At 46.5% G+C, this 22,881-nt stretch overlaps 1 protein-coding gene across 1 annotated transcript; it reads right to left on the bottom strand.

The window, feature by feature from the left end:
* Positions 1-9,227: 9,227 nt before the first annotated feature.
* Positions 9,228-18,174, bottom strand: LOC137313378 (NACHT, LRR and PYD domains-containing protein 3-like). The gene is made up of 7 exons (XM_067979513.1): positions 17,598-18,174; positions 12,369-14,106; positions 11,841-11,927; positions 11,551-11,721; positions 11,216-11,386; positions 10,821-10,988; positions 9,228-10,649 (listed from the first exon to the last, which is right to left on the bottom strand). The coding sequence occupies exons 1-7, from the start codon at positions 18,130-18,132 to the stop codon at positions 10,562-10,564; spliced, it is 2,958 nt and encodes a 985-aa protein (XP_067835614.1). The 5' UTR covers positions 18,133-18,174; the 3' UTR covers positions 9,228-10,561.
* Positions 18,175-22,881: the final 4,707 nt, after the last annotated feature.

Raw genomic sequence — 22,881 nt, 5'->3', positions numbered from 1 at the left:
GGAGTAGACCATTCCGACCCTGGAGCCGGCTCCACTATTTTTGACACCTTTATTTATCACAAAATGAAACGAATCTAGAATCAAATCCGAACTATATTCTCAGTGTCGATGATGCACTCCAGCCCCCGCGGCGCCCACCGGTGGCGAAAAGCCTCAAGCGCATACCTGCTCGAATGTTGAGTGAGATCATGGCTCGTCTCCAGCTGAATGAACAAACCCTGGGTAAACATCAGTTACACATCACCGTCATAAACACGACCTTCAGCCTGATCAGTACAATCCCTCCCCGCCCTGTTCTCTGGTGTGGGGCTCGGTCTGAATCACACACCGTCTCAATCGGATTGAATTGTTCTGATAAATTACTGATCTTTTAACCAAAGTCATTAATTCTTTGTGTGGTAACAATGATTAAATTGTCCCCCAGCTCTTCCATCTGTGGTTCAGGAGACCCCATAGAGCAACTGTGCTCTGTAGCCCGATTCAGTTCCGTGTCCTCAATTCGATTTGATTGCTCATCATAAAACTTATTTATTATCGGAAAATAAAAGGGCAGAGACAGCAAGGGGCAAAGCTTGCTGTTAGTTTATTGGCGTCAAACACCAGAGGGAAGGACACAGTGAACTCTCTGTGTTGAAATGTTAAGTGTTTGGAATTATCTTGCCTTTCGATCAGTAGCTGTTTCTTTATCCCTATTTTAACTCTGTGCATTCGGATCCCGGCTGTATTAATCTCAGTATCAGGCCCTTTATAATGCCAATCTGATCCTTATTGCCCTGAATTTGTACAATTGCCCTCACGGGTTATTTTCCTATTAACAACAGAGCAATGATTACGCAGGCAGAAAGGAAATGGGTGACCGCCAGGCAGAGTAAAAGGACTAGGCAGGTAGAGCAGGAGTCCCGTTGGGCCATCTCCCTCTCGAACAGATATAACGCTTTGGATACTTTTGGGGGAGATGGCTTAACAGGGGAATGCAGCAAGAGCCAAGTTCGTGGCACCACGGGTGTCTCTGCTGCACAGGAGGGGAGGAAAGAAGTGGCAGGGCGATATTGATGGAGCATTCAGTTGTAAGGGGAACAGATAGGCGTGTCTGTGGCGGCAAACGTGACTCCAGGATGGTATGTTGCCTCCCTGGTGCTAGGGTGAAGGATGTCATGGAACGGGGCTGCAGGGCATTCTGGAGGGGGAGGGTGAACAGCCAGTTATCGTGGTCCATATCGGTACCAACGACATAGGTAAAAAGGGATGAGGTAAATTTAAGGAGTTAGGAGAAAAATTAAAAAGCAGGACCTCAAAGGTAATGATCTCAGGATTACTATCAGTGCCACGTGCTAGTGAGTATATCAACAGGAAAATAGACCGGATGAATGCGGGATGGTGTAGGAGGGAGGGATTTAGATTCCTGGGACATTGGGACCGGTTCTGGGGGAGGTGGGCCTTGTACAAGCGGGAAAGATTACAGCCGAGCAGGACCGGGACCAATGTCCTCGCGGGGGGTTTTGCTAGTGCTGTTGGAGAAGGTTTAAACTGGAGTGGCAGGGGGATGGGAACCTGAGCGGGAAGTCAGAAAGGAGTAAAGTTGAGAACAGCAAGAGAGGGGAAGACCCAGGGGAAATTTTCAATACAAATAGTACAAACAGTTGTTCAAGAACAAGTGAAAGGGAAAAGCATAGAGGAGCAGAAAGAAAGTGTACTTTAGGCACTACAGATAAAGTGAAAACTCGAAGGCGTAAAACGATTAACCCAGCATCAAAGCTGAAGGTCAGGCTAGGGCGTATGCCCCAACTAAGAGTTCTAAATACAAATGCACGGAGTATAAAGAATAAATTAAATGAACTACAGATTCAGATTCAAATTGGAGGGGATGTCATGATAGCTATTACTGAGACATGGCTGCAGGATGGTCAGGATTGGGCACTAAATATAACAGTTTATAAGGTCTACAGGAGAGATAGGGAAAATGGAAGAGGGGGAGGAGTAGCCTCAGTGATAAGAGATTAAATCACTTTTTTGATAAAGGAGGATATAACGAGAGGTAAGCAGCCAACAGAGGCCTTATGGGTTGAATTGAAAAATAGGAAAGGATCTATGACTCGATGACTCTAAGACTATAGTGGGAGTTGTGTATAGGACCCCTGGCAGCAGCTCTGAAGTGCTCGATTGTGTAAATGCAGAGATTAGACAAGCGTGTAACAAAGGCATAGTGATCTTAATGGGGGACTTTAACCTTCACATAGATTGGGAAAAGCAGACTAGCAACTGTCAGAAAGGAAGTGAATTGATTGAGTGTGTCTGGGATAGTTTTCTACAGCCGTATGTCCTGGAGGCAACAAGGAGGCAAGCCATACTAGATTTAGTAATGAGTAATGAACCTGATTTAGTTAACAGCTTAAATGCGTGAACATCTATCCAATAGCGTTCGGAATATGATCGATTTCAAGGTAGTGTTTGAAAGGTTAAAAAAGTGAATCAGCTGCTAAGATTCTAGACTTGGGTAAGGCCGACTTCAATGGGATGAGACAGAGACTGTCCACAGTAAACTGGGCAAATCTGTTAATGGGTAAAACGTCTGATGATCAGTGGGAAATGTTTAAAGAATCGGTTTGTATCCCTGAGGGGCAGGAACTCTACTTACCAAAAAAAAAACAGCCATGGACAACTAAAGAGGTCAGGGACAGTGTAAGACATAAGGAAAGGGCATACAAAAAGGGAAAAAATTGCAAATGGGAAAGATACAAAGATCAATAAAGGGTCACAAAACAGATAGTAAGAGCGACAAAAAGAGAGTATGAAAAGAAACTTGCAAGGGATATCAAAACCAATACAAAGAACTTTTATAGTTATATTAGGAAAAAGAGGGTCGTCAGGAGCAGTGTTGGCCGTTTAAAAACTGAAGGTGGGGATATTGTCATTGACAATGGGGAAACGGCGGACATGTTGAATAATTACTTTGCGTCAGTATTTACAGTCGAAAAAGAGGATAGCATGCCGGAAATCCCAAGAAAACTAATATTGAATCGGGGACAGGGACTCAATAAAATTAATAAAGTCCCACGTATGAGACTGTTAGCTAAGATAGAAGCCCATCGAATCGAGGTAAAAGTACGGACTTGCAGGCGTCAGGGAGTCGGGATAAATTGTGGGTACTCACATTGGCAGGATGTGACTAGTGGAGTCCCGCAGGGATCTGTCTTGGGGCCTTCGTTATTCACAATATTTATTAACGACGTAGATTAAGGCATAGAAAGTCGCATATCTAAGTTTGCAGATGACACAAAGATTGGTGGCATTGTAAGCAGTGTAGATGATAATATCAAATTACAAAGCGATATTGATAGATTTGGTGAATGGGCAAAACTGTGGCAAATGGAAATCAATGTAGACAAATGTGAGGTCATCCACTTTGGATCAAAAAGGGATAGAACTGTGTACTTTCTAAATGGTAAAAAGTTAAGAACAGTAGATGTCCAAAGGGACTTAAAGATTCAGGTACATAGTTCATTGAAGTGTCATGAACAGGTGCTGAAAATAATCAAGAAGGCGAATGGAATGCTGGCCTTTTATCCAGAGGTCTAGAGTACAAGGGGGCAGAAGTTATGCTGCAGCTATACAAAACCTTGGTTAGGCCGGAAATCCCAAGAAAACTAATATTGAATCGGGGACAGGGACTCAATAAAATTAACATAAGTAAAACAACAGTAATGAAGAAAATAATAGCACTAAAGAGTGACAAATCCCAGGACCAGATAGTTATCATCCCAGAGTCCGCCGTTTCCCCATTGTCAATGACAATATCCCCACTTTCAGTCTTCAAAGGGCCAACACTGCTCCTGACTACCCTCTTTTTCCTAATATAATTATAAAAGTTCCTTGTATTGGTTTTGATATCCCTTGCAAGTTTATTTTCATACTCTCTTTTTGTCGCTCTTACTATCTGTTTGGTTAGACCGCACATTGAGTACTGTGAGCAGTTCTGGGCACCGTACCTTCGGAAGGGCATATTGGCCTTGGAGGGAGTGCAGCGTAGGTTTCCTAGAATGATACCCGGACTTCAAGGGATAAGTTACGAGGAGAGATCACATAAATTCGGGTTGTATTCTCTAGAGTTTAGAAGGTTAAAGAATGATCTGATCGAAGTTTATAAGATATTAAGGGGAACAGATAAGGTGGATAGAGAGAAACTATTTCCGCTGGTTTGGGATTTTAGGAGTAGGCGGCACACTCTAAAAATTAGAGCCAGATCTTTCAGGAGTGAGAGTAGAAAACATTTCTACACACAAAGGGTGGTAGAAGTTTGGAACGGCAATTGATACTCGCTCAATTGCTAAATTTAAATCTGAGATAGATAGCTTTTTGTCAACCAAAGGTATTAAGGGATATGAGCCAAAGGCAGGTATCTGGAGTTAGATCACAGATCAGCCATGATCTTATCAAATGGCGGAGCAGGCATGAGGGGCTGAATGACCGACTCCTGTTTCTATATTCCTATGTTCCAAAACTCCAGCTGGTGCCAGTTTGACTCCGTTTGTATCTTTAACTGTAGTGTATCGGTGATTTAATAGGAACAACAAATGAACCCTCTCCGTGCCTCTCACCGTAACAAGCTTGCCGCTCAGTAAGATCGCTGCCTGATTGGCAGCCGTTATGCTTCAGGATCAGGGTGGCCATTTTGTCTTAGCTTCATGGCGGCCAATTTGTTCAATATGACCATCTTGCCCCCAAGTAAGTTGGCCGCCTTGCCCCTCCGTTAAATTGCAGCGTTGTCCCTCAGTAAGATGTCCAGCTTGCCCCTCAGTAAGATGACTGCCTTACTGGTGTCCATTTTGTTTCTGGTTCATGGCGTTGAAGTTGTTGTTCAGAGATTCTTGGTTTCATGGTAACTACGGCACAAGAGGAGACCATTCGGCCCACTGTACCACTGCCGGCTCTTTGAAAGGTTTGTCAAATTAGTCCCATTTCCCCCTCCGCTCTTTCCCTACACGCTTTATGGAGGCTTTATAATCGTAGTTGTATTATGGAAATACATATTTATCTTTATATGCAAATTGATGCTGTAGTAGTTGCTGTAATATATAAATACAAGTTGTTGTTGTCGATCAAGATTGTCTCTCAATCTTTTACTCTTTGGATTCTTCTCCTTTATAAACTGTGCTTTGTTTCTGTGTAAATGAATGTTACTGAGAGATTGTCCCTGTAACTGAGTGAGGGATCATGCTGTGTATTAGGTTTAAAAAAAAAACGTTTTTGCTTTGTCTGTTTTAAAAGTCATGAATTAGTTTCAACTCTTTGGCTAATTGGAAAAAGCCACAAACTGTAAGTTGACCACAAAGCCCGTGCATTTTTTGCTACTTTACCCCTATATGTTGCAGGCTTTTTATCCACTGCTAATTAAAACAAGAGAAAAGAGCAAAGGTAAAGTTCGTTCGCCTTTGCAAACTGCAACATATATGGGTAAAGTAGCAAAAAATGCCCAGGCTTTTTGCCCACGGCTCCAGGAACAGAACAGAAAATGAGCACAGGGGCCATTTGGAACCTGCATCAAACACTAACCAGGACAGACAGACAGACCAGCACCTTTTAGGGGAGGGGTGTGAGGCAGTGGTGAGTGAGGGAGTGAATGGCAAAGCAGGAGGGAAAACCCTGCAAACTTGTATTGGAGAGAGAGAGAAGCAACATTTGCTCTTCAGTCTGCCCTGAGTGTCTTTCTGTCTCTCTCTCTCCCAACTTTTCTCTCTTTTCTTTCGATTCTCTGCCTTGTAATTGGGGATTTCGTTTGTCAGTGGTGTTTGCTGAGAGATTTCCTGCCTGTGTAATGGAATGAGTGAGTGAGTGAGTGTGAGGGAGCCCTGGGCTCCTGCTGTGCCTTTGTAATCGCTTGCTTTGTTTTAATCTATTCCATTTCACTATCTTTCTCTTCCTGCAGAGGAATATTTTTGTGGAAATGCTGTAACATGAAGATGTGCAAAGAGAATTTTTGGTAGGACGATGATTCCTTGGACAGGAAACTTTCTCTCCACAGGGGACTGACCGAGGCCTTCACCACAGGCTGCACGCAATTAACCTCACGTGAGTTGTGTCCGGGTCACCGTGAGATCAATGGGACCACTGTGGGATCACGGGTTGCTGTGGGATCTCTGAGACACGGCAAGTTCACTGGGATACTATGGGATCACTGGGACACTGTGAGATCGGGACAATATGGGATCATTGGGTTGCTGTGAGATCACTGGGACACTGTACGATCACTGGGACACTGGGATCATGGGTTACTGTGTGATCACTGGGACACTGCAGGTTCACTGAGATATTGTGGGATCACTGAACACTGTGGGATCAGAGGGACACTGCTGGTTCACTGGGATATTGTGGTATCACTGGGACACTGTGGATCAGATTAAAAAGGCTAATGGAATGTTGGCCTTTATTCAAGAGGGCTGGAATATAAAGGGATGGAAATTAAGTTACAGCTGTACAGAACTCTGGTTAGACAACATCTGGAGGACTTCATTGAGTTTTGGGCACTGCGCCTCAGGAAGGATATTGGAGGGGGTGCGGCGCAGATTCACCAGAATGATATCAGGGCGAAAAGGGTTAAATTATGAGGCCAGGTTGCATGGACAAGGCTTGTATTCTTCTTAATATAGAAGATTAAGGGGTGATCTAATTGAGGTGTTTAAGGTGATTAAAGGAGTTGATAGGGTAGATGGAGAGAAACTACTTCCTCTAGTAGGAAATCCAGAACAAGGGGGCATAACCTTAAAATTAGAGGTTGGCCGTTCAGGGGTGATTTCAGGAAGCACTTCTTGACACAAAGGGGAGTAGAAATCTGGAACTCTCTCCCACAAAAGTCTGTTGAGGCGGGGGGTCAATCCGAAACTTTAAAACGGAGATTGATAGATTTTTATTAAGCAAGGGTATTAAGGATTCTGGAACCAAGGCGTGTTGATGGAGTTCAGATGCAGATCAGCCATGATCTAATTGAATCGCGGAACAGGTTCAACGAACTGAATTGTCTACTCCTGTTCCTATGTAACAGACTCGTGGGGCTGAATGACCTCGTTTGTTCCTATATAACATGCTCGAGGAGCTGAATGACCTCCACCTGTTGCTATGTAACAGGCTCCACTGGCTGAATGGCCTCCTCCAGTTCCTGTACAACAGTTTTGAGGGGCTGAATAGCCTCCTCCTGTTCCTATTTAACAGGCTCGATGGACGGAATGTCCTCCTGTTCCTGTGTAACAGGCTCGAAGGGCTGAATGGCCTCCTCCTGTTCCTGTGTAGCAGCCTTGAAGGGCTGAATGGCCGCCGCCTATTCCGACCGAACAGGCTTGAGGGGCTGAATGGCCTCATCCTTTTCCAGTGTAATAGGCTCAAGGGGCTGAATGGCTTTCAGTTGCAGTATAACAGGCTTGAGGGGCTGAATGGCCTCCTCCTGATACTATCTAACAGGCTTCGGGAGCTGGTTAGCCTCCTGTTCGTGTCTAACAGACTCGAGTGGCTAAATGGCCTCGTCCTGTACCAGTGTCACAGGCTTGAGGGACTGCATGACCTCCAGTTCCTGTATAACAGGCTCCAAGGGCTGAAAAGCCTCAACCTGTTCCTATCTAACAGGCTTGAGGGACTGATTGGCCTCCTGTTACTGTGTGACAGGCCCGAAGGTCCCAATGGCCTGCTGCTGTTCCTGTTTAACAGCCTTGAGGTGCTTGCCGCCATTTCATCCAAGATGGCTACCGTACTTGCCGTCATGCGGGCAGTGTGCAAATACACACATATATATGTTATAAATACAGATTGTTGTTGGTGTAATCGTAGTTGTTGTGGTGGTGGTCTGAATATAAAGGTTGCCACTTTGGGTTAACTCCGGTATGACTGGTTGCACTGTGGGATCAATGGGTACAATCTTCATTCACTGTCGGGTCGCTGTGGGATCGCTGGGGAGGCTCTGCGCGGTACTTGCCGCCATTTTGTCCAAGATGGCCGCACTACTAGCCGCCATTTTGTCCAAGATGGCCCAAGTACTTGCTGTCATTTTGCCAAAGGTGGCTGCGGTACGTGCTACCATTCTGGCCGTGTGTAAATATGCACGCATATATATCATATAAATATAAATATGATACATATCTTATAAAGACAAGTTATTGTTGTGGTCCTGTTCTAAATATAAAGACTGCCAGGTTGGGATCACCCTGGGGTGACTGAGTTCACTCTGGTATCACTCTGAAGTGACTGGATGCAAACTGGGAACCCTGGGTGCAATCTGGGACCACTCTGAGTTGACCGGATTCACTCTGGGATACTGCGTGCAATCCGGTATCACTCTGGGGTGACTGGGTGCATGCTGGGATCCCTCGGTGCACTCTGGAATCACTCTGTGGTGACTAGGTGCACTCTGGGGTCACTGAGGGTTCATTGGGACATTCTGGGATCACTGTCGACACTCTGCATGGTAATTTTCGCCGTTTTGTCCAAGATGGCAGTGTAGTTGTCGCCATTTTATCCAAGATGGTTGCCGCACTGGCCGCCATTTCGTCCAAGATGGACACCGTACTTGCGCTCATTTTGTCGAATATGGCCGCAATAGTTATCGCCATTATGTTCAAGATGAACGCCGTCCTTGCAGCTTTTTTTCCAAGATGGCCGCCGTTATTACAGCCAATTTGATCAGGAAGGCCGCTGGACAAACCCGCGTTTTGTCCAAGATGGCTGCCGTACTTGCAGTGATGCGGGCCGTGTGCAAATACACATCTATATGTTATCAATACAAATTGTTGTTGTTGTTGTTTTAGTTGTTGTGGTGGTGGTCTCAATATAAAGACTGCCACTCTGGGATCCCTCTCGGATGCCCATTGCCTCCCCGAGAGGGGACCGCCCGAGGAATCCTCCAGAGTGGGCCGACGGAGGCCTCCCCCAGAGGGGACCGACCATGGCCTCCTCCAGAGGCTGCGCCCAAACAGGGTCCACGTGAGTTTGGTCTGTTTATTGCCCTGGGGTTTAATTTCCTCTCTGGGCCCTGCTTTTGGGGCCTCGGTTTAACATGTTCCTGTTCGATTGTGACCTATGTCGAGAAGTGAATGATGCCTAATATTGCTCCCTGAACTGGCTGACATGACCGAGTTCAGATTGAATGAGTTCACCTCATCGACCATTAATTCGGATCCCCACAAGCTACTGAGTGACTGCATCAACAGTTTCTTGCCAAATCTTCAAAGAAGAAGTCAGACAGCAAATCATGCACAAGAATGGTTTATTGAATTGGAATTCATAATTATCTTTATTGAATATAACAACAATAATTACATATAAACAGTTGTACACAGGGTCACCAAGCAATTTAAACACATAATTAATATGCAGATACTGAAAACAACGAATAACCGATTGTAAAAGCAGCTGAGAGTATCACCGTCATTCAGCATTAGCTGGAACACTGATTATCACATTATAGTTTAGATCAGTGTCTGACACGACTGCAGATTGGTAAGATTAATTTCGGATTAACCATTCCGATATCTGACAATTCAATCCCATGAGATCGCCAGTCCACGGAGTAGATTAGAGAATAAATTCATCTTGGGCGTTAGAGCAAAACAGGCGAAAGCGAATAAGCAGCTCGTTTTCCACTCTGACTGATTTTATTTTCGATTGAATGTTGCTTTCACCGAAGAGATGTTAAACCAGGGCCTACTCTGTCTGTTTCAGAGGACGGAACAGATCCAGCAGCAATAACACAAGAAAAGATAGGGAGTCCCTGGTGTTCCGATGAACATTGATCCAACAGTGACCCAGTGTCCAACTGCAGCCCAGACTGAGCCCCACCCTGGGCCCTTCCTGTCTGTACATTGACCCAGTGTCCCACTGCAGCCCAGACTGAGCCCCACCCTGGGCCCTTCCTGTTTGTACATTGACCCAGTGTCCCACTGCAGCCCAGACTGAGCCCCACCCTTGGCCCTTCCTGTCTGTACATTGACCCAGTGTCCCACTGCAGCCCAGACTGAGCCCCACCCTGGGCCCTTCCTGTCTCTACATTGACCCAGTGTCCCATTGGGGACCATCCAGCCCCGGATATCCGGCAGAATCAGCGCTGGGGGACCGGGTGATTGAGTCTCGTGACCCTGTCGCTGGGCCTCTGACGTCACAATGGGAGATGACGCTCGCTCAGCTCGAGCTGGAAACCGTTAAAGGGACGTTAGGATTGAAACCTGGAGCGCGGCCGGTTAAAGCGGAGGGACAGAGAATCGGCCAAAAATGTTCATATCATGAGACCAGGAATGGTTATAAATTGAAATGTTCATATAATGAGACCAGTAATGGTTATAAATTGAAATGTTCATATAATGAGACCAGGAATGGTTATCAATTGAAATGTTCATATAATGAGACCAGGAATGGTTATAAATTGAAATGTTCATATAATGAGACCAGGAATGGTTATAAATTGAAATGTTCATATAATGAGACCAGGAATGGTTATCAATTGAAATGTTCATATAATGAGACCAGGAATGGTAATAAATTGAAATGTTCATATAATGAGAACAGGAATTGTTATAAATTGAAATTTTCACACTCCCACGATCAGTCTTTGTCTTGTGCCCTGCAGTGACTTAATTTGATTCTTTCCATTCTGACTGAACCGATTCCTCCAAAGCCTGAAATGGATTAAAGATTAAACAGAAAGTAAAATATTTAACAACAGTGTAAATAACAGGGAGACTGTGGTTAATATTTCAATAATAATTACAAACAAATATTACCCATAAAACGGACTGAATCCCATTGATATTTTATTTATTACATTAAACATTAACACAAACACTCACCCGATCCACTCCAGACTCCTGCAGGTCTGTATGAGGGAGCGGAGAGCGGGCGCAGATCGGTCTGTGAAGGAGTTTGATCCCAGGTTCAGATCCGTCAGTGACCGATTTGCACTGAGAGCGGAGACTAGATCATCGGTGCAATAATCTGTGAGACCGACATTATACAGACTGGGGATCGGAGGGAGAGAAATAACAAGAATCAGAGTAAATTCCCAGTGTTTATTAATAACACGATTACTGATACTAATAATAATGTACAGTATTTATTAATAACGCTATTACTGATACTGATAATAATGTACTTTATTAGTAACACTATTGCTGATACTAATAATAATCTACTGTGTTAGACATCCAGTTATTATATACACAAACTCACACAGTCTGGTACTTACCGCAGTTCCTGTATTTTACAGTCCGGGTTCCTCAGAGCCGCAGACAGTAGTTTCACTCCTGAATCTCCCAGTTTATTATTACCCAGGTGCAGAACCGTCAGTGACAGGTTTGTACTCAGAGCGGAGACGAGATCCTCCGTACAAGAAGCTGTGAGATCGTTATCCCACAACCTGGAGATCAGAGAGAGAGGAGAGAGACAGAGACGAGCAGGGATAACAGGAATCAGAGAACATTCCCAGTATTTATTTGTATTATTATTACTTATACTGACATTAATGCACCGTTTTCAGCATCCAGTTATTATAAACACAATCTCGCACAGTTTTATACTCACTCCAGTTCCTGTATTTTACAGTTCGGATTCCTCAGAGCCGGTGACAGCAGTTTCACTCCTGAATCTCCCAGTTTATTATTACCCAGGTTCAGACCCGTCAGTGACCGGTTTGCACTGAGAGCGGAGGAGAGATCCTTGGTACATGAATTTGTGAGATCGTTATCCCATAACCTGGAGATCAGAGTGAATTCCCAGTATTTATTTGTATTATTATTATTTATACTGACACTAATGTACAGTGTTCGACATCCAGTTATTATAAATACAATCTCACACAGTTTGGTACTTACCGCAGTTCCTGTATTTTACAGTCCGGGTTCCTCAGAGCCGCAGACAACGGTTTCACTCCTGAATCTCCCAGTTTATTTCTCCCCAGTCTGAACACAAACAGACAAAGAGTGAGTAACAAACTGAACCACATTCCCGATCTGACAATATGTCTCTGATATTACAGGAAACACTGAAAAATCTTCAGGAAATTAATTCCCAGATTTCCCTGTCTCTGACAATGAATCTCACTCTAGCCAGGGAATGGATAGAGTGAGATTCAAGGACTGAATCAGGGACTGTCAGTAAATGTTTTTTCAAATAAACTGCTGTTTGTGTGAATCCTTTTAATGTACTTCAGTCCGGTCTCATTCCCTGCTGATCAGAATTACCCTCCTGGAGGTCAATGACTGGTCCCGTCATGTTTGGGGAAAATTGTCTGCTTTTCTCTGTTTTATCTGAACTGTTTGCTTCCCTTCATTAGGGAGCAAGAACAAAATCTGTAAATGTTCTACAATTGGGCTAACAGTTAGAGACAAATAAACAGTTACCTCAACACCTGGCATTTGTACAGTGCGGGTCCCAGCCGCTGGAGTCCTTCACAATGAATGGAGCAGTCCTCCAGATTGAGTTCTTTTATTGTATCACAGAGTCCAATGACATGAGACAGCACTGCACAGTCAATCGGGGTCAGTCGCAATCCACTAAATGTAAGTCTTTCCACAGATCCCACTGAGACCAGAGCCAGTGTTTCATCCTGAGACTCAAACAGGTAGTGGAATGTGTTCAGGAGGTCCCGTTTCGCAGTTTTACTATATGTCTTTCCAATCTGTCCTTCAACCTCCTTCTTCACCCATTCAATCACTCGGCAGATTGTTTGATGAAGAAATGGACCCAGAAACTCCACCAGGGGCTGAGCTGACTGTGAGGAGGAGAGACCAACAACAAAACGGAGAAATATCTCAAATCGCCCATCTTCCTTGCTGTGGGCTTCACGGAGGAGTTTCCGGATGTCCCCTGGATCTGGAGTCAGGAATTGTGCGAGTGCGGCTACAAACTCTTGGATGGTGAGGTGCGGGAATGTGTAAACCACACTCTGGGCAGAATCATCTCTCTCCAAAAGTTCCATCATGAACCCAGACAGGAACTGGGAAGGTTGCAGATTGTACTTGATCAAATCTCCATTTCTAAACACAATCTTCTTCTCGGAGACTCCAGTGAAGGCCATCTCACCGATCTTCAGTAACACATCACGGGGGGATTTAATCTCTCGGCCATCGTTTTTCAGAATGTTGTAAATATAGCAGGAATATAGATGGGTGATGGTCTTGGGAACTCGCTGCTGTTTCCTGTCTCTTTGTGTGAAGAAGGGACCCAGTAACAGACCGAGGATACAGCAGTGGAAAGGGTTGTAACACATGGTGTACAGGATCTCGTTCTCCTCCACATGTTTGAAAACAGCTGCTGCCACCGCCTGATCTTCAAAATACTTGTTGAAATATTCCTTCCGTTCCTCACCAACAAATCCCATGATTTCAGCCCAGATATTGATCTCAGCCTTTTCCAATAAATGTAATGCAGTGGGGCGGCTGGTCACTAGCACTGAACATCCTGGGAGCAGCTTGTGCTGTATTAAACTGTACACAATGTCAGACACTTCACACCAGTCTTCAGGATCTGTGCACATGTACTGAGGTTCTGTATTTCTCCGATTGTCAGCAAAATCGATACTGTCCTTGAATTCATCTAAACCATCAAATATAAACAGTAATCCCTCTGGGTGCTTCCAGAGATCTCTCAGAATATCCCCAAAGTAAGGATACAGATCCAATATCAGATTCCTCAGGTTTATTTTACAGTTAATTGCGTTCAAATCGCGGAATTTAAAACTGAAAACAAATTGAAAGTGTGGGTATATTTTCCCAGTGGCCCAGTCATAAACAATCTTTTGAACCATTGTTGTTTTTCCAATCCCCGCGACTCCGCTCACTGCTGCTGAACTCCCAGATTTGGATTTTCTCTGGGAAAAACTGCTCTGGAACAATTGGTCAGTTCGGATTTTTTCCAATTCTCTCCGGCGATGTTTCTCTCTCCACTCTTCATGGTCTCGGCCTTTTGCCAGCAGTTCATGTTCTGCAAGTGTCCGATCTCGAACAGTTGAAATGACTGTTAGCTCAGTGTATAAATTGACCAACTGGAAAATCTTAACCTTCTCGTTTATTATGATCGTGTTCACTCTCAATGTTTCAGTTTGGACCCGGAGTGTTTCCTTGTGTTTCTGTTGAACATCTTCAATGAGAACAGACAGAAAGTGGTTCTCAATGTTAGTTATATTAATATGAAAACAAATTCTCAATATCTCTTTAATATTCAGTTTCACAGCTTCAATCGAGGTGCGAGCAGGACATTTAACTCAGTTACTGAAAACCTCGTTTGAAAGTGAAGAAGGGCTGAGAGAAGTTTCAAATCGTCACTTGATTGTAATATTTAGTGAACATGGAGATTTCTTTGAAGGTGTTATTTCCCTCTGATGGTTCATACCATCAGCCCTGACATGCACTATAGACGCCTCGTTTCAAATCCACGCATTATCCTCGTTATGTGACAGTAGAAGTTCTCGTGAATCAATCTATGAAATTGTCAGTGGTGCTGACCTTCTGCGGAAATGGGAAATAGGGTATTGGGTATCAATGGGAGAGGGACAGACGTGAATGGACAGACTCCCACTGTTATTGTATCTGACCTCTGGCAGGTTATCTGGGATATTGTGGGCATTGGGAGAGGGACAGTCTGTGAATGGACAGAAGTTCCACTGTTTAACCTATGTGTTAGGGCAGCTTTTAGAAACTGGACTCGGGTTGGCCATCTGGAATATTTTCTGAACTTCTATCGTCACCTGAGCACAAGTAATGATTACAGCAATTCTGAAGGTACAGAGGGGAATCAGAAAGATGATTTCAGGTATTCGAGTTTGGGTTGAGGTTAGGGTGAGGAGGTTTGATGTATTTCGTTTGGACAAGGGACTTCGGTATTGGAAAGTTTCAATCGAATTCCCAACATTAGTGCAGGAAACAGGCTCACAATCACCAAAATAATTAATAACGGAGAAAATTGAAAGTCAGAAATAAGAATGGAAATTAGAGTAATTTTCTCACCCAATGTGGTGGGGTTCGGGGGACCCAGGTACCAAGGAAAGACACTAAAAGGGCAGTGTAAGTGGGGTCAAGACATAATTGAACGTGTTTCTGTGGATACACTGAGAGGAGTGGTAGGTGGGGTCATCTCTCGAACAGGGACAGGCTTATTTGCGCAAAATGGCCTTTTCCTGTCCCTCATCATTCTCCTGTTATATTGTGTTTCAGAAATTGTGAACAATTTTTCACCATTTTACATCTAGATTGAATGTGTTCTGAAAACAGTCCTGTCATATCACCGATTAGAATTAGGATTAGAACTGCTGCCCACATCACTCAGAGTAATGTTAGAGCAGAAAACACTCACAGTTCATATCAACTGTTCTCCCAATAATGATACGCCGTTGTTTCATTTTGGTCTGAATTTCCTCTAATGCAGATTTGGGAAATTAAAATATATTTCCATCAGTCATTCCATTGGCTCCACAGAGACCCTGAGTTAAAGGACTATTCTCTGAGTAGAATAAGTTCTCTCTTCCACTGCCACCAGTCATTCCCTTGGGTCTAAAATGACCCTGATTTAAAGGACTGTTCTTTTCGTGGAATAAGTTCTCTCTTTCACTGCCATCAGTCATTATATTGGGTCTAAAAAGACCCTGAGTTAAAGGGCTATTCTTGAATTGAATAAGTTCTCTCTTTCACTGCCATCAGTCATTATATTGGATCTAAAAAGACCCTGAGTTAAAGGGCTATGCTTGAATTGAATAAATTCTCTCTTTCACTGCCATCAGTCATTCCATTGGGTCTAAAAAGACCATGAGTTAAAGGACTGTTCTTTGAGTGGAATAAGTTCTCTCTTCCACTGCCATTAGGAAGCCAGTCCGTAACTCCAAATTACACTGAACATTGTCTTTCCCTCACATTAATCCACGGCACTGCTTTTTACTTGTGAGCACAGAACATCTGGGCAGCACTTAGCAGGTGTGTTTGGAGGCAGGAAGTGTCGGGATCCTACCAGTTGTGTATGGGGATTCACAGTGTATCAGCATCCTGCCAGTTGTGTATGGGGGTTCACAGCGTATCGGGATCCTGCCAGGTGTGTATGGGGGCTCACAGTGTATCAGGTTTCTGTCAGGTGCATATGGGGATTCAGAATACATCAAGAACCGGCCAGATCTGTACGGGGATTCACAAACTATCAGGTTCCTGCCAAGTGTGCATGGGAATTCACAGTTTATCAGGATCCTTCCACGTGTATATGGGAATTCACAGTGCATCAGGATCCTGCCAGGTGTTTAAGGGGATTCACAGCTAATCAGGAGCCTGCCAGGTGTGTATTAGGATTCAGAGTGAATCAGGATCCTGCCAGGTGTGTATTGGGATTCACAGTGTATCAGGATCCTGCCAGATGTGTAGGAGTATTCACAGTGTACGAGCATCCTGCCAGATGTGTATGTGGATTCACAGTGTATCAGGATCCTGCCAGTTGTGTATGAGGATTCACAGTGTATCAGGATCCTGCCATATGTCTATGGGGATTGACAGTGCATCAGGATTCTCCAATTTGTGTTTGGGGATTCACAATGTACCAGGCACCTGCCAGGTGTTTATGGGGATTCACAGTGTATCGGGATCCTGCCAGGTATGCATGTGGATTCACAGTGTATCGGGATCCTTCCAGGTGTGTATGCGGATTCACAATGTATCAGGATCCTGCCATGTGTGCATGGGAATTCACAGTGATCGGTGAGCAGTGTTTTGGATTCACTTAAGTTTACGGAGGATGAAAGGAGCAAAGCCGGCTCGGAGAGTATTGGAAAAATCGAGTCTGCAGGTGATCAAAGCACGGAGGAGGGTTTCAGCAGCAGATGAGCTCAAGAAGGGATGGAGATGGACGATGTTACTGAGTCCACATGATGCACTGCAGCAACTCGAAACGGCTTCTTCGACAGCTTCTTCCAATCCTGGAACCTTCACCACCAAGAAGGACAAGAGCAGCAGGCACATGGGAACAACACCACCTGGACGTTCCCATCCAAGTCACACACCATCCCGAATTGGAAATATATCGGGGTTCCTTCATCGTCGCTGGGTCAAAATCCTGGAACTCCCTTACAGCACTGTGGGTGAACCTTCACCACACGGACTGCAGCGGTTTAAGAAGGCGGCTCACCACCACCTTCTCAAGGGCAATTAGGAATGGGCAATAAATGCCGGACTCGCCAGCGACGCCCACATCCCATGAACGAATAAAAAAAAATGTGGAAGTAGGCGGTCCTTGCGGTGGAGAGAATATCAGATCGGAAGCTCAGCTTGATGACACAGCCCGACTCTGCCGTACGGACCGACACCGCTGCACGCCCCGACAGATCGACATACCGCCCCCGACCGACCGACACCGCCCCACGCCCCGACCGACTGAAACACCACCCCCACCGACCGACAGCGCCCCACACCGGTAATACAACCTTTAGCTGATATGGAGAAGAACGGACAGTATTAATACACTACCTCACACAGATACGGTGTGATATTGACAATAATCATCCGCAGTTCCGGCCACGATGGTATGAATCCTCCCAAACACTCCCCCGCTCCATTACCCTCACTCTCGGTACTGCCCACTCCCTGCTCTGCAGCACCCACCTGCCACTTTCTCCGCCACCCTGGACTGCAGCCTCCGCTTCATCAAAGGGGAAATCGGCATTGCAGCCTGTAGTCGCCGGTCAGCGGCCTGGGCACGCTCTTCCGCAACCTGGAGTCGGCGCACCGCGGCCTGGGACCGCTCTTTCGCGGCCTCTGCTCGCTTTTCCGCGGCCTGGAGTCGCCGATCCGCCGCGGCATGGGTTCTCTCTTCCGCGGCCTGGGGTCGGCGCTCCGCTGCCTGGGCCCGCTCTTCCGCGGCCTGGGCCCGCTCCGCCACGGCCTGCAGTCGCCGCTCCGCGGCCTGGGCCCGCTCTTCCGCGGCCTCTGCTCGCTCTTCTGCGGCCTCTGCTCGCTCTTCCGCGGCATGGGCCGGCTGTTCCGCGGCCTGGAGTCGATGCTCCGCGGCCTGGGCCCGCTCTTCCGAGGCCTGGGCTCGCTCTTCCGCCGCCTGGGCCCGCTCTTCCGCCGCCTGGGCCCGCTCTTCCTCGGCCTGGGCCCGTTCTTCCGCGGCCTGGGCCCGCTCTTCCACCGCCATCACAACTCCCCGACCACTTGCCTCTCCGCCTCCCACTCCCTGAACAGGGGTTTAAATAACAGGAGCCACGTGACCCCCTCCGTGCAGGCAGTGAATCAGTGGGTCGGGACCGGGCTCCTGATTGTTGGACAGAGATGTCAATCAGATTGAACCTAATAGCTGGGACCGAAACTGAAACCTCCTGCAGCCTGACGAAAAAGCATCCCAGCTTTCGTACTGAAGACTTGTGCTCCAGAATTGGCTGCGTCTCTAGCCAAGCTGTTTCAGTACAGCTACAACACTGGCATCTACCCAACAATGTGGAAAATTGCCCAGTTATGTCCTGTCCACAAATAGCAGGACAAATCCAATCTGGCCAATTATCGCCCCATCAGTCCACTCTCAATCATCAGCAAAGTGATGGAAGGTATCGTCGACAGTCCCATCAAGCGGCAGTTACTCACCAATAAACTGCTCACCGATGCTCAGTTTGGGTTCCGCCAGAACGACTCGGCTCCAGACCTCATTACAGCCTTGGTCCAAAAATGGACAAAAGAGCTGAATTCCAGAGGTGAGGTGAGAGTGACTGCCCATGATATCAAGGCAGCATTTGACCAAGTGTGGCACCATGGAGCCCTCGTAAAATTGAAGTCAATGGGAATTAGGGGGAAAACTCTCCAGTGGCTGGAGTCATACCTAGCACAAAGGAAAATGGTATTGGTTGTTGCAGGCCAATCATCTCAGCCCCAGGGCATTGCTGCAGGAGTTCCTCAGGGCAGTGTCCTAGGCCCAACCATCTTCAGCTGCTTCATCAATGACCTTCCCTCCATCGTCAGGTCAGAAATGGGGATATTCGCTGATGATTGCAGAATCTTCAGTTCCATTCGCAACCCCTCAAATGATGAAGCAGTCCAAGCCCGCATGCAGCAAGACATGGACAACATCCAGACTTGGGCTGATAAATGGCAAGTAACATTCGCGCTGGACAAGTGCCAGGCCATGACCATCTCGAACAAGAGACAGTCTGACCACCTCCACTTGACATTCAATGGCATTACCATCACCGAATCCCCCACCATCAACATCCTGGGGGTCACCATTGACCAGAAAATTAGCTGGACCAGCCATATAAACACTGTGGCTACAAGAGCAGGTCAGAGGCTGGGTATTCTGCGGCGAGTGACTCACCTCCTCACTCCACAAAGCCTTCACAAAGAGGTTGATCCTCTCCAGGGGAGGATGGCAGTGGATTGAGAGGATGGCGGTGGATGTGGACCAGTTGATCTTCTCCAGGGGGAGGAAGGCGATGGATTGAGATGATGGCGGTGGATGCGGACCAGTTGATCTTCTCCAAGGGTGATGGATTGAGATGATGGCGGTGGATTGGGACCGGTTGATCTTCTCCTGGACTCTCCCATCAGTCAGCTCGCGGCCCCGCCGCTCGACACACGTCACACGCACGCTGTGTCCGTTTAACTGCCGCGCAACTTTAAAATTAGCAGCCACATGACCCGAGCCGACATCCCCAACTCGAGGTCAATCAATCAAACGCGGGGCGGGTGCTGAGCCCCGATTGGTGAGCAGGGATGTCAATCAGCTACTTCTGATTGTATTTCCGGTCATTCACTTCTTTCTGGGCAAAAACACCAAAGGAAAAGCGGCCCCACCGTGACGAATAAAAGAATTGAAGGATAGGATTAGATCGAAAGAGGAGTGAGATAAAGTGAGCAGAAAAAGCAGGAAGCCTGAGGATTGGGAGCAGTTTAGAATTCAGCAAAAAGGAGCAAGAGATTGATTGAGAGGAAAACCAGAGTATGAGAGTAAAGGTGGAAGGAAGATAAAAGCGGACTGGAAAATATTCTACAAGTATGTAAAAAGAAAAAGATTAGGAAGACAAGTGTGGGTCCCTGACGTTCAGAAATGGGAGAATTTATTGTGGGGAACGAGGACTGACTGGGTTCAAGGGCAGCTGTCTGTGTCCCACCTGACGTGGAGCGTTAAATCAGGACACTCGAGAAATGCTCGATCCCAGAGCAAACCGATGGTGTATTGATGTAAAGGGGCATCCTCGCTCACACTCACTGATATACAGGGGCATCCTCGCTCACACTCACCGATATACAGGGGCATCCTCGCTCACACTCACCGATATACAGGGGCATCCTCGCTCACACTCACCGATACACAGGGGCATCCTCGTCACACTCACTGATATGAACGGACATCCTCGCTCACACTGACTGATATAAAGGGGCATCCTCGCTCACATTCACTGATATAGAGGGGCATCCGCGCTCACACTCACTGATATAAAGGGGCATCCTCGCTCACACTCAATGATATACAGGGGCTTTCTCTCTCACACTCACTGATACACAGGGGCATCCTCGCTCACACTCACTGATATACAGGGGCATCCTCGCTCCCACTCAATGATATACAGGGGCTTTCTCTCTCACACTCACTGATATACAGGGGCATCCTCGCTCCCACTCACTGATATAAAGGGGCATCCTCGCTCACACTCACTGATAGACAGGGGCATCCTCGCCCACACTCACTGATAGACAGGGGCATCCTCGCTCACACTCAGTGATATACAGGGGCATCCTCGCTCAATCTCACTCTCACTCACTCATATATAGGGGCATTCTCGCTCACACTCACTGATTTCAAGGGGCAATCTCGCTCACACTCTGATATAAAGGGGCATCCTCGCTCACACTCACTGATAGACAGGGGCATCCTCGCTCAATCTCACTCTCACTCACTCATATACAGGGGCATCCTCGCTCCCACTCATTGATATACAGGGGCATCCTCACTCACACTCACTGATATACAGGGGCATCCTCGCTCCAACTCAATGATATACAGGGGCTTTCTTCTCACACTCACTGATATACAGGGGCATCCTCGCTCACACTCACTGATATACAGGGGCATCCGCGCTCACACTCACTGATATACAGGGGCATCCTCGCTCCCACTCACTGATATAAAGGGGCATCCTCGCTCACACTCACTGATAGACAGGGGCATCCTCGCTCACACTCACTGATATACAGTGGCATCCTCGCTCAATCTCACTCTCACTCACTCATATACAGGGGCATTCTCGCTCACACTCACTGATTTCAAGGGGCAATCTCGCTCACACTCTGATATAAAGGGGCATCCTCGCTCAAACTCACTGATATAAAGGTACATCCTCACTCGCACTGGCGGGGGGGGGGGGGGGGGTGGAGCGGGTTGTGGGTTGGTGGGGGGTGTGGTGGGGGGGGAGGTGGGGGGAGGTGGGAGGGTGGTGGTGGTAGATTGGGGGGAATATTGTGTGAGTGGTTAGAACCTCTTAAAGGCAGACTGCACTTCTTAAAGGCAGGCTGCACCTCACAAAGTCAAGCATTTGATTCAGATACAAATATCCGGGGTCATGTCTTCTCTTAATTAAAAAGGCTAATAGAATGTCGGCCTTTATTTCAAGAGGGTTGGAATCTTAAGGGGTGGAAGTTATGTTCCAGCTGTACAGAGCTCTGGTTGGACCCCATCTGGAGGACTGCATTCAGTTCTGGGCACTGCACCTCAGGAAGGATATATTGCCCTTGGAAGGGGTACAGCGCAGATTTACCAGTATTATATCGGGGCTTAAAGGGTTAAATTATGAGGACAGGTTGATTAGACGAGACTTGTATTTCCCTGAATATAGAAGATTAAGGGGCGATCTAATTGAGGTGTTTTAAGATGATTAAAGGAGTTGATAGGGTAGATAGAGAGAAACTCCTTCCTCTGGTGGGGGAGTCCAGCACAAGGGGGACATAACCTTAAAATTGGAGCTAGGCCGTTCAGGGTTCATGTCTGGAAGCACTTCTTCACACATAGGGTAGTGGAAACCTGGAACTCTCTCCCACAAAAGTAAATTGAGGCTCGGTGTCAATACGAAATTTCAAAATTGAGATTGATAAATTTTTGTTAGGTTATCGTATTCAGGATTCTGGAACCAAGGCGGCAGATGGAGTTAAGATACAGATCAGCCATGATCTGAATGAGTGGTGGAACAGGCTCAAGGAGCTTATTGACCTCCTATTGCTCCAATGCAATAGGCTCGAGGGTCTGAATGGCCTCCACCTGTTGCTATGTAACAGGATCGTGTGGCTGAATAGCCTCCTCCAGCTCATGTACAACAGTTATGAGGGGCTGAATAGCCTCCTCCTGTTCCTACTTAACAGGCTTCAGAGGCGAAATCTCCTCCAGTTCCTGTGTGACAGGCTGGAGAGCCTGAGTGGCTTCGTTCTGTTCCTGTGTAATGGGGTCGAGGAGCTGAATGGACTTCAGTTCCCATGTAAAAAGCTCGAGGGGCTGAATGGCCTCCTCCTTTTGCTATCTGAAAAGCTTGAAGCGTTGAGTGGCCTCAAGTTCCTGTATAACAGGCTCGAGGAGCTGAATGGCTTTCAGTTCCTGTATAACAGACTTATGGGGCTGAATGGCCTCCCTCTGATACAATCTAACAAGCTTGTGGGGCTGATTGGCCTCCTCTTCCTGAGTAACAGGCTCGAGGGTTAGAATGGCCTCCTCTTGTTGCTATCTGACAATCTTGAGGTGCAGGTTCGCCTCCTGTTCGTGTGTAACAGGCTCGAAGGGCTAAATGGCCTTGTCCTATTTCAGTGTCATAGGCTTGAGAGGCTGCATGACCTCCAGTTCCTGTATAACAGGCTCCAAGGGCTGAAAAGATTCATCCTGTTCCTATCTAACAGGCTTGATGGGCTGATTGGC

Source organism: Heptranchias perlo, unplaced genomic scaffold (genome assembly GCF_035084215.1).
Source record: "Heptranchias perlo isolate sHepPer1 unplaced genomic scaffold, sHepPer1.hap1 HAP1_SCAFFOLD_47, whole genome shotgun sequence".
NCBI lineage: Eukaryota > Metazoa > Chordata > Chondrichthyes > Hexanchiformes > Hexanchidae > Heptranchias > Heptranchias perlo.
The sequence above is the reverse complement of the archived record's forward strand: the minus strand, read 5'-3'. Positions and strand labels throughout refer to the sequence as shown.